This window comes from Mus pahari, chromosome 1 (assembly GCF_900095145.1).
Source record: "Mus pahari chromosome 1, PAHARI_EIJ_v1.1, whole genome shotgun sequence".
Lineage (NCBI taxonomy): Eukaryota > Metazoa > Chordata > Mammalia > Rodentia > Muridae > Mus > Mus pahari.
The window spans coordinates 98,141,238-98,157,318 of NC_034590.1; the positions used below are offsets into that span (position 1 = coordinate 98,141,238).

The window sequence follows — 16,081 nt, forward strand, 5'->3', positions numbered from 1 at the left end:
GAAAAAAAAAAAGAAAAAAAAAGAATAAAGATGGAGTAGGTGGGGCTGGAGAGGTGGCTCAGTGGTTAAGAACACTGACTGCTCTTCCAGAGGTCTTGAGTTCAATTCTCAGCAACCACATGGTGGCTCACAACCATCTGTAATGGGATTCGATGCCCTCTTCTGGTGTGTCTGAAGACAGCTACAATGTACTCACATACATGAAATAAATAAATCTTAAAAAAATAAAGATGATGACGTAGGCACGTGTCTGTCTCAGCACTGGAAGGAGAAATGGATTTTGTATTGCTTCTTTGCAGGTGAAAAGGAAACGGTTGACTGTTTCTGTGCCCATTTTGAAGAACAACTGAAAATTTACAAAAAACAGGTGGGCTTTAGTATGTAGTAAGAACAATTTCCTTACATGTAGAATTCCATGAATAAAAACATGTACTGTTCATAATTAAACAGCCACTTTTAGTGTGAAGATTAAACATGAGAATACTCTGGAGTCAGCTGCTTTAGCTATTTGGAGAAAATGAAGTAGATGCTGGCAATTGTCACAGACTAGGATAGGCCTCTCAGGACCTCGTGTGCTCACACATGGAGTACAGTCAAATAAGGCAGAGTGGAGTGAAAACCTCTCAGTGGAAAGCAAGGCCAATAATTTTGATATGAGATTAATATATGAAAGTCAGTAATGTTCTTGTCCCTGAGTAATGTCCAATCTGGCTGTGTAATGACATGGGAGCCATTTTTTCCTGGCCAGCCTGGTCTACATAGAGAGTTCCAGTCCAGCTAGCCAGGCAATATGGTGAGACCCTGTCTTAAAGTAAAGGAGAGGAGAAAGATGCTGAGTTCCTGCTTCAGGAATGGACAGACTCAGGGCTGCATGACTTGAGTTCTTCCCGGGTTAGGTCTGGTTCACGTAGTTTCAGCCAGAGACTCATAGGCAACAGGAAGAAAAAACATTAGGAAAGAAAAACAATCATTATTTAATAATCATATTCAAAATTTAGATAGTTTTATAATAGATAAAGTCAGGTAATTACTTTTAAAAATGGAAACTCAAATATTGCTAGCAATAGCATAAGTTGGTACAGGCACTTTGAGTGTAATTATCAATTAAAATAAAACATGATAATACTTAACTATACTTTTCTTTTTGATACCCACTATACACACACACACACACACACACACACACACACACACACACGTATATATATAATTCTGAGAAAGACTCTTGATATGAATGTAAAAGGTTAAACATTGAAGATTTCAGATGACATAGTGTTTCTGACTTTGAGTCATGAGCAGGATTTGTAAAAGCAGTTTCCTTATCTTTCTTTGTTTCGAATGTATGATTGTCTATCACATTTTATTAGTCACTTGATAAAGAATAATGCCCAACCAGGAAATAGTTATTTTTGGGCTGGAGGGCTGTCTCAGTGATTAAGAGTATGTACTGCTCTGCAGGGGACCTGGGTTTGGTCCCAGCCCCCACTCACACAAAGAGAAGAGAAGAGAAGTGGTGACATGACACGTGTCTTCAGTTCCAGTACTCCGAGCTGGGACAGGAGGATCTCTGGGACTTCGAGGCCACACTGGTCTACAGAGTGAGCTCCAGGACAGCCAGGGCTGCACAGAGAAACCCTGTCTCAATAAACAAAACAAAAATAGTTACTTAAAAAAATAAAAGTAATGTCTGGGAAGATGGCTCCATAGGTAAAGTATGTGACGCACAGATGTGACATGGCCTTGAGTGTGTCTCCAGAGCTCACACACAGTCAGTTAGGCACAGGGCCTTGGTTTGTAATCTCAGGGCTCTTCAGGAGAGCTTGGACGTGGAGAAAGGAGAATCCTAGAGGTCTGTAGGCCAGCTTGCTTTAAGCAACACAGACACTGTCCCAAACAGGATGGAAGACAAGAGCCTACATTCAAGATTGACCTCTGCACATGTGCTATGCTGTGTATTCACTGCACAAAGATCCATACATGTTCAAAACAACAACACTAACCATAATGGAAAAGGATTAACTTGATATTTACTTTACGATTTTTTACTTTTTATTATTTCTGATTATGCACAATAGAAACTCATGCATAAAATTAAATACTTTTTTAAAAAAGGCATAATGAAGAGAATGAAAGGTAATTCAGAGAGTAGGGGAGGGTGGAGAGTTAAGAGCTCTTGTAGAGGACCCAGGTTCCATCGCTAGAATACATATGGTGGCTCACATCCATGAGTAAGTCCAGTTCCAGGAAATCTGACACCTCCTTTTGATCTCCGAGGGCAGCAGGTACACACGGTACACACAGGTACATGTAGGCAAAACACATAAAATAAATCTTTAATAGTTAAGATTTGGTCCTTTATCTTACAGCACATTTAAATAATCTTCTAAACTCATTAAAAAGGATGTATAAAAAAACTGGACAAAATAATGTAACAGGATTTTATGTACAAGCCTATTTTATAAAGTTGAATCCATGAGAGAAGGTGCGTCATCTCATTAATCATCAGGGAAATGCACTCACACACTGGGAACTGAGGGAAACCACTGAGAAGCTTCAAGTCTGGGATAGGAGACAGAGCAATTAGCACTTAAATAGAAAACCAGGACTACAAGTGTGCTCAGGCACGGTGCTTATGCAAGAACCTCACTGCTATATCAGAGCCAGGCGGCTGCTGAGGGAGGCATGAAGGACTGGATGTGGTCAGGAATGATTTGGTCTTGTTCTGCACTGAGTTCCTTAATAATGTGTTGATTCATGCATTATTGATATTCCTAATTGTAAGTAGCATTAGAAAGAAAAAGCCATATTTAAATGCAACACAAATTGTAAAAAGGAGCAATACTGAGGTGTGCACGCCAGGAAATAACCTCTTCACACACTCGCCCCTGCTCCCCGTTGACGCACGTCAATATCTAGGGGCAGGCGCTGAGCAGACACCTCCTGGCCTCCAGCAGGAGCCTGACAGTGTTCATTTATCTGTGTTATCTGTGTCCTTCTCCTGGGTAATTGCTTTCTGCGATGAGGGACCCACGGTCAGGGTGACTCATCCGTGTGGCTGCATTGTGCTAGCTCATCATTGGTTTAGGCTGGAGCTGTTTGACAGAAGGTCTGAGGTGGGAAAAGCTTCCTGCTCTAATAAAAGATACACCGGAACCCACAGTGCCCCCGAGACTGCTTGGTCAGGATTTGATGTTAGGGACTTTTGCATCTGTCTCAAGATGGTGAATGAAGCAGTCGGGCATGTGTTTATCCAGTGTGCTGCTGGGGAAGCAATGAGGGAATGGCAGAGGGAAAGGCAGACAGAACCCAAGTCCTCAGTGGTTTCTGAAGTCACTGCACTCAGCCTTGTGGCTTCCTTGAGATTTGAGTTAGCAATCTATTTTTTGTAGCAAGAACCACCTGACACCAGCACATTCACAATGGCTGAAGTCACAAACAGCTGTGTGCACATACTGTTCTGCAGTGAAGCCTCTGGCTGTTAGCCTTTCCCCAGAATTCTTAGGCTAGGCAGTGGTGGCACATGCCTTTAATCCCAGCACCTCTGGAGGCAGAGGCTGGCAGAAAAAAAGGAAAAGTTGTAAATCGGGAATGATGGTGTGTATCTACAATCCCAGCGCTCAGGAGGATGTAGAGGTTGTGAAGGGGATTAGTCCAGCCTAGGCTATCCGGTAAATTCAAGGCCTGGGCTATATAAGAACTCAGTTTGAAAAAACAAATTGGTTATAGTGGTGTACACCTTTAGTCCAGCACAAAGAGGCAATGGATCTCTGTGAGTTTGAGGCTGACCTAGCTTATATACCAAGTTCCAGGACAGCCAGGGCTACATAGTGAGACCCTGCCTCAAAAACAGAACAAAAGAATCCAAAGTGAAGAGCTGGCAAGATGGCCCAGCAGGTCAAGCACTTGGTGGGCAAGCCTGACCACCCATGCGTACATTTTCATCCCTGGCACCCACATAAGGGGGCAGGGCGTGAGAGCAGACTCCATAAAGTTCTCTAATCCCCCCCACCCGCACGTGCTTATACATGTGCCCCCCAAGAATAAAGGCAATTTTAAAAGTCCAAGAATTAGGGCACTTGTTTTAGCAGAATGAATTTGTGAAGGCAGACTTTTTGATTAAACATCACATACACTTAAAGTTGATATTTAGCCTTCAGAGGTCCTGTACCAGAAGCATTGAAGCTCCTCAAGCTGTCCTCCCCAACCAGCACAAATAGCAGTAAGTTAAAAATGTTTTTACAGGGATCACACAGTTTATATTCCCAGTAGCAATGGGATCCTGCTGTTGTTTCATGTTCACCAATGCTGACTCTGTTTAGTATTTGCACTTAACCTGTCAGTAGGTTAAAACCTCTTGTACATCCTAACATTTGCAATGTACTGGGTCCTTTTGTACCCATTTCTTTCTAATTCTATTTATGGTACTCTATAAAGTGTTGACTTTGTGTGTCAAGTACATTCTCATGAGAGTTCCTTGTTTTGTTTTGTTTTTTTAAACCTTTGCTGATAATGTCACTTGTATACAGATTTAAATTTTTCCTGTTGTCACATCGGTTCATCTTTGTCTTCTGATTTTTATTTTATGCTTGGAAGGTCATGCTTCCACCTACAGCTGTGGAAAAACTACTACGTTTTTTGGTGGCTTTTTTTTTTTTTTTAAATAACATTTAGGTCATTGATGTATCTAAAATTTATTTTGTGTTTCATTAAAGAAATGTAGGGAGCTACTGTAAGTCTCTTTTCCTTGTAGACCGACAGTTGTCCCAGGGCCCCTGATGGTCTCTGTGCTTGCCTGCAGTAGTGTGCTTAGCTACCTACCCTTCGTGCCTCAATGGACTCAGGTCTTTGGCCCTCAGCCTTATTCTCTTCTGTCAGTTGTCTAACTTTAGTTTCACAGTCTTGCTTGCTCCATAGACTATATAGAATTGTTTCAGATGGGGCAAATTTCTGTGTTTATTGCTTTTCAATTTTTTCCAAATATTTACTTTTTCAGATTATTTACTTTTTTAGAATTAAATTATCGTTTCTATGAAAAGATCCTGGTTGAATTTTGATTGGGATTGTTGAGTATATAGATTAATTGGAAAGACTTGACATCTTTACAATATTGGACCTTAAGATTCAGCAACATGGTACATATAATATGTCTACTCAGATTTCCTTTTACATATTTCAGTAGTTTTATGGTATTTAATTTGTAGGTTTTTTTTTTTTAAACATATTCTACCTACTATTAAACATAAAATACCTACTATTTAGGTTGGGCTCAGCAGTCAAGACCATGAAGGTCCAGAAGGATCCAGGTTCAATTCCTAGTACCTGTAACTCAAGTTCCAGGGGATCTGATGCCTCTGACCCCCAGGGGTATACACACACACACACACACACTTAAAATCTTTAAAAAAAAACCTTTGCTGTTAAAAAAGAAGCATGTTTTATTTTGTGTTTTGGTTGGCTATTGCAGATTTATAAAACTATTACCACTGATGTTAACAGTTCTCATACAGCTAAATTTATATGACAGATATTTTAATTTTTTGGGAAAATTGGTGCTTGAGTGGACTTATTTCTAACTAAGCACAGCTGTATTTGTAAAATGTAATTCCAAATGAATTGTCCCACCGGCCTTACAGTTCCGAGGTCTGGTTAATATTGTTACTTTCTTGCTTGTCACTGTCACAGGTTATTGTTAATTTAGTAGACCAGGCTGGAAGGGAGAAGATTATTGGAGATGCTTACCTGAAGCAGGTTCTGCTCTTCAACAACCCCAAGCTCACCTATGTCTCCTTCGACTTCCATGAGCACTGGTAAGGGGCTTCCCCAGAGGGAGGCAGCTTAACGTTCTCTGCTCTTTCCTGGGAGGGAAAATGCCCTTCCTCTCTGCTCAGAAGGGAAGGATGTGAGATTTACCTGCTGTTCATGTCCGTGGCCTTTGCTTTAAGCTATTTGCCTAAAGTTGTTGCTGAAGTTTTTACAGTCTTTCTGTTCCAAAATGTATGGGGACACATAATCACAGCTGCTGAAAGCCACAGCTATCCTCTGGCTGTCTTCATACTGTTAGCAACACCTCTGTCCCTGTTGCTTATACCTTTAATTTATGTTTATTACAAAAGCAGGATCCACTTTGCCACAATGCTTGTTCTGCCTATGAATTTGCCTAGGTTGTAAGGAGTTGTGGGGAAAGAGGTGCATGCGTGCATTGCTTTTGTGTTTGTACATGTGCTTTCAAGTGCAAATAGGTATAGAATTGTCGCAAACCCCCAAACTTCAACTGGCAGAGACTGGGGAGTGTGGGGGAATGACACAAATGCCAAGGAAGGTTCCAAACAGATTTCTTCTTTATCTCTCAGAGCAGCTTTTTCCTCTCCCTCTCACAAACAGCTTTCTCTAACCCTCTCCCGGCTCCAACTAACTCCAACTGCTTTCTTCAACTGCTTTCTCCAACTGCCAACTCCAACTGAACTGTTTACAGCTTTGTGCGGTGATAGTCCAGTGACTCAGCAGGCAGGTAGTACAGGATCATCCAAGTGCGCAGGCTCAGGTTAAACAGGGATCACGGTGGTCTCACTGGCTTCCCACATAGAATTACCTATACTTATTCTTTTTAAGAATTTTGAGCTACTTATTAAAGATCCTAAGAAGCTGGAGAGATAGCTGAATGGGTAAAGACATGTGCTATCAAGTCGGACGACCCAATTTTGATCCCTGAAATCCATATGGTAGAGAGAACCAACTTTTGAAAGTTGTCCTCTGCCGGGCATGGTGGCGCACGCCTTTAATCCCAGCATTTGGGAGGCAGAGGCAGGCGGATTTCTGAGTTCAAGGCCAGCCAGGACAGCCAGGGCTATACAGAGAAACCCTGTCTCGAAAAACCAAAAAAAAGAAAAAGAAAAAAAAAAAGAAAGGAAGTTGTCCTCTGACTCCACATGTGCACACCATGGCATGTGTGCCTCTCACTCCAAGCCTGCACACACAGAAAATAAGTAAATAAAATGTGATTTAAATATTTAAAAAATATTGTCTTAGTAAGATTTTTTTTTTAGATAAGGTCTCACTATATAGCCCTGGTGAGCCTCAAACTCAGAGACTTGTCCCTGCCTCTCAGATTCTTCTATTAAAGGTGTGCCCTCCCACACTCAGCTTCCGTTGGTTTTGATGGTGCTGGGCATTGAAACCTGAGCACACTAGGCAAATGCTCTACCATCAAGTTACAGCCCCTGTCCCTTTTATCTTGAGTAAATTAGAATATAATTTTGTTATAATACTAAAGCTGGTTCTTTGTTTTCTGTTTTGGGGAATGGGGTTTAGCCGAGGAATGAAGTTCGAGAATGTTCAAACCCTCACAGATGCCATTCATGACATCATCCTTGACATGAAGTGGTGTTGGTAGGTGCTTGACTTAGTTACTTTTCTACAGTTGTAAAGAGACGCTTTAACCAAGGCAACTTATAAAGAAAGCATTTAATTTGAGATCCATGATTACAGAGAGTTAGAGTCTATGGCAGGGAGCGTGGCAGCAGGCAGGTGTGCATGGCACTGGAGCAGTAGTGAGCATGTCCCTCTGATTCATAAGCACAAGGCAGAGAGGAGAGAGGGGGAGATGTTAACTGGGAAGGTTGTAGGCTTTTGAAAACTTAGAGCCCATCTAGCAACACAGTTCTTCCAATAAAGCCACACCTCCTAGTCCTTACCAAACAGTTCCACCAACTGGGGACCAAACTTAAATATATGAGCCTATGGGACATTCTCATTCAAACTACCACAGTATTTCACAAAAAGTTGTTTTGACTTTTGGTCTGTGAAGTCATGTGCTTTCTGCCCCGTTCCCTTCCTTTTTGCGAGTGACACCATTAGGCAGTGCTGCCTGTGAGCAGGGCCCAGTGTCAGATGGTTGGAAAATGAAGTAGAATGTAGCTGCTGCTCTTGAAGGACTTAAGTGTGTTCCTCTCACTCTGTGGCTTCCATTTTGTTTTCCTCCTTTGTCATCTCTCATGTGAGGAGGAAAGCTTAACTATATTCAGACTTTAGGCATTTTGAAAGTAACAGAGAAGGAAAGATACCCAGACTCTAGGAGGTAGGCATAAGGAGAGAGAAAATGTTCTTAGAGGCCAGGAGAGAACATTCAATTGGATGTGAAGACTGCATGATGGCCTGAGACTAGAGGGCACAGGCTTTACTGCACACGGCTCCTTGGCATCCGGTAAAGCCAACTAGTGTGTCTTCAAGAGGTTCACTTGGAGTTAGAAAGGAAGGGAAGACAAGATGGGGTTTTAAATGTTTATGTTTGTGTGCAACTCCACTGCCCTGAGAGGGAGGGAAGTCGGTTACTCTCTCGTATCTTGGCTTTTGAGTTCTTAAATGGGGATAACAATACCTCACTGCCAAGTTATTGTAACCGACAGTAAAGTGTGTGGAGCCCTCGGTGCTGTCTGACATTTAAGGATGTTCCTACACAGTTGCCAGGCAGTGCTGCTGCTGCTGTTGCCATAGTTTTAAGAGTTGAGTTTCTTGAAAATTTTTTTGAAATTGTAAATTAATCCCATGCTTCTTTTGACAAGGGTTGATCAAGCTGGTGTAATATGTAAGCAAGAAGGAATTTTTCGAGTTAATTGCATGGACTGCCTGGATCGCACCAATGTGGTCCAGGCTGCCATAGCGCGCGTGGTCATGGAACAGCAGGTAATCTGGAGTCCTTTTGATTTCAAATACTCACTTGAAAATTTAAAATGGTTTAAACCTCATGTGTAAGGAAATAGTGAAACATCTTCTCAAAGTCCAAATATTTTGTGGAATATTTTTTAGCATGTAAATATTCTTGTTACATAAAAACCTGAGAAATGTAACTTAGAAGTAAGTAGATGTGGTAGCATTTTCTTGTGTATTCAACCTGCAAACATTTTAAATCTGTTGGGAGTTTCATGTGTTTATTTTCCATTGTTCTCTGAATTTCAAACCTGCCATTCTGTATTTTGGGCTGGGAGTCTGCACAACGAATTTCTGTTAGCCAGCCCTGGCACTATGAGGTAGGGATGGGACTGGAGGGGGGTGGGAACTAGAGGAGACCACAATCAAGAATGGAAAGCCACAAAGCCCTTTGCCTGTTGCACCCTTTAGTAGATGGCTCTCTGGGACTCACTGGTCCCTTCCCCTGTCCCCAGCTCTGTGGGTGGCAGATGCTGTTCCCTCCCCTTGCTTGGTTGTTACCTCAGTGCTCCACTGTAGGTATTTCAGATTTCTGATACCTGCTAACCAACTTGCTGAGCTACAGTCTAAGGTGGAGACTCATACTGTAGTTCTGGCTTGCTTCCCTGCCCCCACAGAGCCTTGTGACTATTCTTGGAGGACTTCATTCTGTCTTTTGTAATATATTTAGTCAGTAAGGCTTTTGAATTTAAGCTCTGTCTTCACCATGTGGAAAGTGTTGACTCCAAGAGACCTCCTCAAACCTGAGTCTTAACAACTTTACTACAGGGTAGTTGTGGTTGTTGTGGTTGTTGTTGTTGTTGTTGTGGTTGAAGTAAATGAGATAATTCATGTTAAAAAACAAAACCAAACAAGCAAGCTCCCCCTGCCTCCATCCCTTGAACTCTGCCCTGGCACACGGTTATGATTCTTGGGACATTATTACTTGCCTACTGCTCGTGGTTATTTCTATGTGTGGTTCAGTATTTGTTTCCACTTCTTAGGCAAATTTAAAATAGGCAAAATATAGTAGTATTGGTCTATACATAAAAAAAAAACCCACTGTAAATATTACACTTATTCATCTATAGTAATTGATAGCAGTGTTTCTTTATTTAATAATAATTGTTTTTGAAACAGGACTCATTCATTATATATCCCTGCCTGGCCTGGAACTCACAGAGCTCCACCCGCCTCTGTCTTGTGAGTGATGGGACTAAAGGTGTGCGTTACCACATCTGGCAGTGCTGTATCTTTAAAAACATGTTTGAGCTGGGCATGCTGGTACACTTCTGTCTTCTCAGCACTCATGAGCCTGAGTCAAGAGGGTCTTGAACTCTAGGCGAGCCTTGGCTACATAGCAAGACTCTGTCTCAGACATAAAGCCTTAGGGAACCAGTGAGATGGCTCAGTGGGTAAAGCACTTGCCACCAAGCCTGAAAACCTGAATTGGCTCCTGGGACACATGCGGTGGAAGGAGAGAAGTGACTTCTGAAAGTTGTTCTCTGACCTCCCCATGTTCTCAACCTGTAGTTAAAGAAATAAAATCGGAAAACACTTCTTTTATACATGGGTCCCAAATTATGTCAGTTTTCCCTCTTTTTCTATAATACACAGTTAGTGCTATGGTTTCTCATATATTTTTTTACCCACTAATGTGTTTATTTTAGCTTAAAAAACTAGGTGTGATGCCCCCAGAGCAGCCACTACCTGTGAAATGTAATCGGACCTACCAGATAATGTGGGCTAACAACGGTGACTCCATCAGCAGGCAGTATGCTGGGACGGCTGCTCTAAAGGTAACTGTCTGTAGAAGGCACTGTGTGTCATTCTATCTGAGGGTCAAAACAAGCTTTGTCTGTCTGTGACGGGAGTCTGCTGTTGGGTCAGGCCCAGGCCGCCTGTGTGGGTCTGAGCAGAGGAGCAGAGGAGGCTCTGACTCTGGAGGAGGCTGCTCTTTTTGAGGAGGTTCCATTTTGCTTTATCTTCTAGTTGTTCAAGGGAATCTGGAAATACGAAATTCTATGTGCGTTTATTTTGTTTTGAGACAGGGTCTTCTCTTACTATGTAGCCCTGGCTGTCAGAGAATTCACTATGTAGGCTTAGCTGTCCTCAAACTCACAGAGATCCTCCTATTTCTGCCTCCCTGAGCACCACCATACCTGGCTGTGCATCCATATTAAAACTGTATACAAACAAAACATATCTATTAGGACCTGGACTATTTGGGGATAATTTTGTCTTCTCTGAGTTTGACTCTTAAGCCTGCCTCTTGCTCAGTATAACCTTGGGCAGTCATTTATCCACTTTGTTCCACTAGTTGTTCAGTGGAAGTACCAGGCCTTCTGTGACAGATCATTATAGGGTATAAGGGCTGGGACTATTTCCTGACACTGAATGTGTGCTGAAGGAACACTTTATTAGTTTTTTGTTGTTATAAATTAAGTTTTTTGAAGAGCTCACAAAGCCTCATAGAAACTTAAATGTAAATGCAGTTTCTGGTAACAAATTCTCAATTTATGGGCAGTAGGAATTGGTTGAGTTCGTTTAAATTAGGTTTACATTGATTTCCTTTCAAGATCCTATTTGATCAGGGGCCATATCTCTTCTAACAAAGTGAAGCTTGGTTGGTGGAGCACTTGCCTGGCATGTGTGAGGCCTGGAGCTGATTCCCAGCAAAACCCAAACCAAACAAAATAAGTGGGACCAAAGGCTCAGAAGACATCAGCTTCTCTAGGTTTTGGTTAAGTAATACATATAAAAAACTTGTTTTGTTTTTACAACAGGGCCATATTGGCACTGTACATCTTCAGCTAGAATTATCAGTGTGAGCCATCTCATCTGGCTTGGAGTATGTCTGTGTGTCTCTGTGAGTTTATGTGAATCACATACATTTAGGTACCTGAGGAAGCCAAGGGATGTCAGCTCCCCTGGTACTGGAGTTACAGGCATGTGTGAGCCATGTGATGTTGGTGTTGGAAACTGGACCCAGGTCCTCTGCAAGAGCAGCCAGTCCTCTTAATTACTGAGCCATCTCCCCAGCCCCACAAAAATATTCTTTTGGTTTTTTGAGACAGGGTGTCTGTGTGTAGCCCTGTCAGTCCTGGAATTCAGGCTGGCTTCAAACTCAGAGATCTGCCTGACTGCCTCCTGAGTGCTGGGATTAAAGGCGTGTGCCACCATGCCCGGCCACTTTTTTTTTTTTTAATAATTAAGGAAAATAAGCTCTATAAATCTAAACACTATCTCATTTTCTTCCTCTGAGTTATTTAGAGTCCACATGCATGGTTTTCTATCTGTACATGTTGTTGAACTAAGACTCTGAAAGTGGCCAGCTTATTGGTAATGTTTCCCCTAAATTTCCTGGGTTATGTGTCCTAAAACTTGCTGTGAAGAAACAACACCATGATCAAAGGCAATTCTTATAAAAGAAAATATTTATTGGGGGCTGGCTGATGATTTCAGAGACAGTTAGTCTGCTATCATCATGATGTGGGGAGCTTTTGAAAGCTGAGTATGGCGGTGCATGCCTGTTGCAATCCTAGCTCTCGGGATGTGGAGGCAGGAGGATTGAGGGTTCAAGATCATTCATGGCTACAGAGTGAGGCCAGTCTAGGTTACATGTGACTGTCTCAAATCCTTTTCTGTCCCCTCATTTTTTTTTGTTTTGAATATTATACCAATATGAGCCTTGAAAAATCTTTTTTATCTTTTTGGTATTTGTTATATAATTGGTTTAGACTTAGAAATTCCAGAAATTCTACAAGTTGCTAGGAATAGCTTTGTCCTAAAGGGGCATCTAACTGAAGGCTTGATGCCATGAATAAATATTACATATAACTATTTGACAAGCTTAGGGTTAAAGAATAGTACATATTTTATTTAACTATAATACTTAGGACTTCTTAAATTTATAATTTGGAAGCCTGTGGAGTTCTTGTCTCGAACTAAAAGTCCCAAATGAGTTTTGAGAACATTCTTACATTTGAATAAATTTCCACAATTACCTTTTCTTTGATAGGGTGACTTTACAAGAACAGGAGAAAGGAAGTTGGCAGGAGTTATGAAAGATGGAGTTAATTCGGCAAATAGGTACTACCTCAGTCGCTTCAAGGATGCCTACAGGCAAGCTGTCATAGGTAAGGAGCAGGGGGGCTGCTCTTTCCTTCTGTGAGCGATCGTTTGCAGAATTCTGCTTCTTGCATTTATCATGCTTTGTAATGTACTTGTGTTTCTAATAAATTAAACTCACATTTTCACAAGCTTAGCATTTGACAAATGTTTTTGGCTGGAGCAACAAAGGAACATATAATTACATATGTATTAGTCAGTTGTTACTCAAGTAATTGAAAAGCAGGATTGAGGCTGCTAGTGTGTGGGATGCAGTACCCAACCCAGCATGCTCATTTGTTCTCTGGTTGCTCAAGCCATGTAATTATAGGATTTTCTTTTCCTATTGGTCATTTACCATACAAATACACCATTCTTTTCCATAATCATGATTTAGCAGGAATTACTGATTATCCTAACCAACTCACTAATTTTTAGAAGAGGAAGCAGAATGGTAGACTGCCCATACAATTCCTACATTAACATGTTTATTTAATTTTCAAGAAAAAGTTATTTTGCAGGGTTAAAGTGAAAGTAGAATGTTCTGAATTAGAAACAAATATGACATAGATGATCTGTGGTCCCTATGAATATTTTTAAAAATCTGTTTCTTTCACCCGATTATTTTTGCACATGTAAAATAACCCTAGCCACACTCTAGGTAGGAATTGGAGAAATCTAATGTAAGGAGGTACATTCAGAACTGGGTTGTAATTCAGTTTTGGAGTACTTACCTAGCAAATCCGAGATCCTGGGTTTGATCTCCATAAATAAAGCAGAAGGTTTGATTCACTTGTCAGAAATAAGAAGTACATCGGATAAGTAGAGTCTTGGATGTTTTAAAACAGGGTCTCAGCCCTATATTGCTGGCTGACCTGGAACTAGCTACATAGCCACGCTGATCCCAAACTCAGAGATCAACCTGTCTCTTGAGTTCCAGATGTGTGCACCACATCTGGCTGAGATTTAGAGTTTAGTAGTATAGTCAAAGGGGAAAAAGATGACTTGCTTCCACTGGCTAATGTACCAGTTTCCTCACGTCACTGAGAACCTGGGTTCTGTGCCTGTCTCAGTTCAGCTATCTGATGGTCTTGGTCGGATGTTCGATTCCTCAAGGCTTGAGGGAGAGGCCAGCAGCAGGAGAAGCCAGTGGTCAGCAGATCTTCTTTCCCATAAGCTGCCTCGGATTTCAGTGTCCAAAAGGCCTGCATAAGGAATGGATTCAACAGTTTTTACAGCTTTAGCTGTATACCACATAGGGAGGAAGTTAGCTCATCTATTAAGATTTTTGCTTGTTTTAAAATTGGATATACTTTGTATTACGAGCTGCTAGGAGTTCTTTGTGTATTAAGTATGTAACCCCCCCCCCCAAGATGAACAGTTGTAAATATTCTCATGTGTTTATGGACTTTTTCACTTTCTTGATAATGAATTTTGAAATGCAATTTGTTTTTTTTATTTGAAAAACTCAAATTCCATTAAAAAAGGGCATACATAAAATAACCTTGGATTCATTTTAAGATCTTTTGCATTGAGCTTTTCCCCTAGTTTCCATCAAATCTACACTAACTAAAGATGCACTGGCAGCCCCTCATTAGCAGGTGGACAGTAGCTTCCATTGAGGATTGGGTGATGTGCATGACATCATCAGTCGAGCTGGCTTCTCATGAGACCCAGAAGGCCAGTTCCTTCGTCATCATGACCACCCTAGCGTCTGCATTAGGTCCATGCAGACGTTAGGCTCACCTGCAGCCTCATGAGCAACACTCTCCTTTGCAGGATGTTTAAGCAGAGGTGAGCTACTGTCAGAAGTTTCATCTTCCTTAGTCCCACATGCTCTCTATTCATTATCTATTCCAACTGGCCTGTGCCCTGGGGGATTATGTTTGCTGTTACCCAGAATACTGTCTTTTTATTAGGGCTAGCTGTGACCAATCAGAATGCGCCACACTATAAAGTTCACATCCGAGATGAGGTCCATCTTGAAATATTTGTCCTTGCATGCAGGGGCTGGAGAGAAATACATAAGGCAGAGCCTGTGAGAAAAGTGCATAGTGCTGCACACAGTACAGAGCAGGAAGTGGCTGGTACCATGGCTAACGGTCACCAAGATCCAGGGATGCCACACATGAAGCCAGGGAAAGCCAAGTCACCTCCCCCATGAAGTCTTCCCAGAAACACAGAAGTTTGTAATTTTGATGACATCTGATCCAGTCTAAAAACTTGAGCCTGCTTTAAGGGGGAAAAGATTTAAGCCTCTGCTTTCTCAGATGAATTCTGTTGTTTTAGGTCTCAGGATCTGTTTTCTAGAAGATATATTAGTGAAGCTAAGATGGTGACAGTGTTAACACTTTCTACCCTAGATTTGATGCAAGGCATTCCAGTGACAGAAGATCTTTATTCCATATTTACCAAGGAGAAGGAGCACGAAGCTTTGCATAAGGAGAACCAGAGAAGCCACCAGGAGCTCATCAGCCAGCTCTTACAGAGTTACATGCAGTTGCTGCTGCCGGGTGATGAGAAGTTCCACGGGGGCTGGGCCCTAGTTGACTGCGACCCCAGGTGAGCTGGGCTAGTCCAGGATTCAGCCTGCTTCATTTTCTGGGTTGATAAATTATCACTATTAACACTGGCTCTTGTCCACAATGTGTGGACACAGTTGCATCAAGCATGGCTGTCTCAGTGCAAGGCACACTCACACTTGGTATGTAGTTAAGGGTGCTTAAAAAGCATGCCAGCCATGAAGAGAAATACTTAGATATGATACTTGATTTTAAAACAATTCATGAATGGAATGGTAGCTCACACTTGTAACCCCAGCACACTAGAGGCCGAAGCAGGAAGACTCCCATAGCCTAGCCTTTGGTGACTTCTTAAAGATCCATACTAGGCTTATATTGTTTCACATTCATTTCCTGAAGCAGTCACCAGACATAAATACACTTCTGCTTGTCCCTTAGGTCATCTTCAGGAGTAGGCCTTGAGTCAGGTGTCTTGACTAATCTCTAGTTCATCATTAGATTCACTCCTCTTCCTGACACATTAGTGTGTGTTCTAATTCTCCCTTGGATAGTCAGTCACCAAAAATGGTTATGGGAGTATGTGTTTGCTGTTTCATCAGCCAGAGCTCCTACTGTTACACTCACTCTCTTTCCGCTAGGATGTTAGTGTAAGCTAGACTGGGTGTGTTTGCCAGCTCTTTAGGATTCTGCCTCGGGTCAATAGAGGCCCATGGTGAGCTCCATGCTGCCCCACACAGAAGGGCTGTCTGAAGGAATGATGTGTTGCT

At 41.8% G+C, this 16,081-nt stretch overlaps 1 protein-coding gene across 3 annotated transcripts in view; it reads left to right on the top strand.

Moving 5' to 3' along the window:
- The window catches only part of Inpp5f (inositol polyphosphate-5-phosphatase F), an 85,920-nt gene that overhangs the window by 60,158 nt on the left and 9,681 nt on the right, over positions 1-16,081 (top strand). For all 3 annotated transcript variants that reach the window (XM_029543148.1, XM_021207855.2, XM_029543197.1), the window contains exons 9-15: positions 300-367; positions 5,683-5,807; positions 7,309-7,386; positions 8,559-8,679; positions 10,353-10,481; positions 12,704-12,821; positions 15,156-15,354. In XM_029543148.1, coding sequence (XP_029399008.1) covers positions 300-367; positions 5,683-5,807; positions 7,309-7,386; positions 8,559-8,679; positions 10,353-10,481; positions 12,704-12,821; positions 15,156-15,354 — 838 coding nt within the window. The remainder of the gene's footprint in view (positions 1-299; positions 368-5,682; positions 5,808-7,308; positions 7,387-8,558; positions 8,680-10,352; positions 10,482-12,703; positions 12,822-15,155; positions 15,355-16,081) is intronic.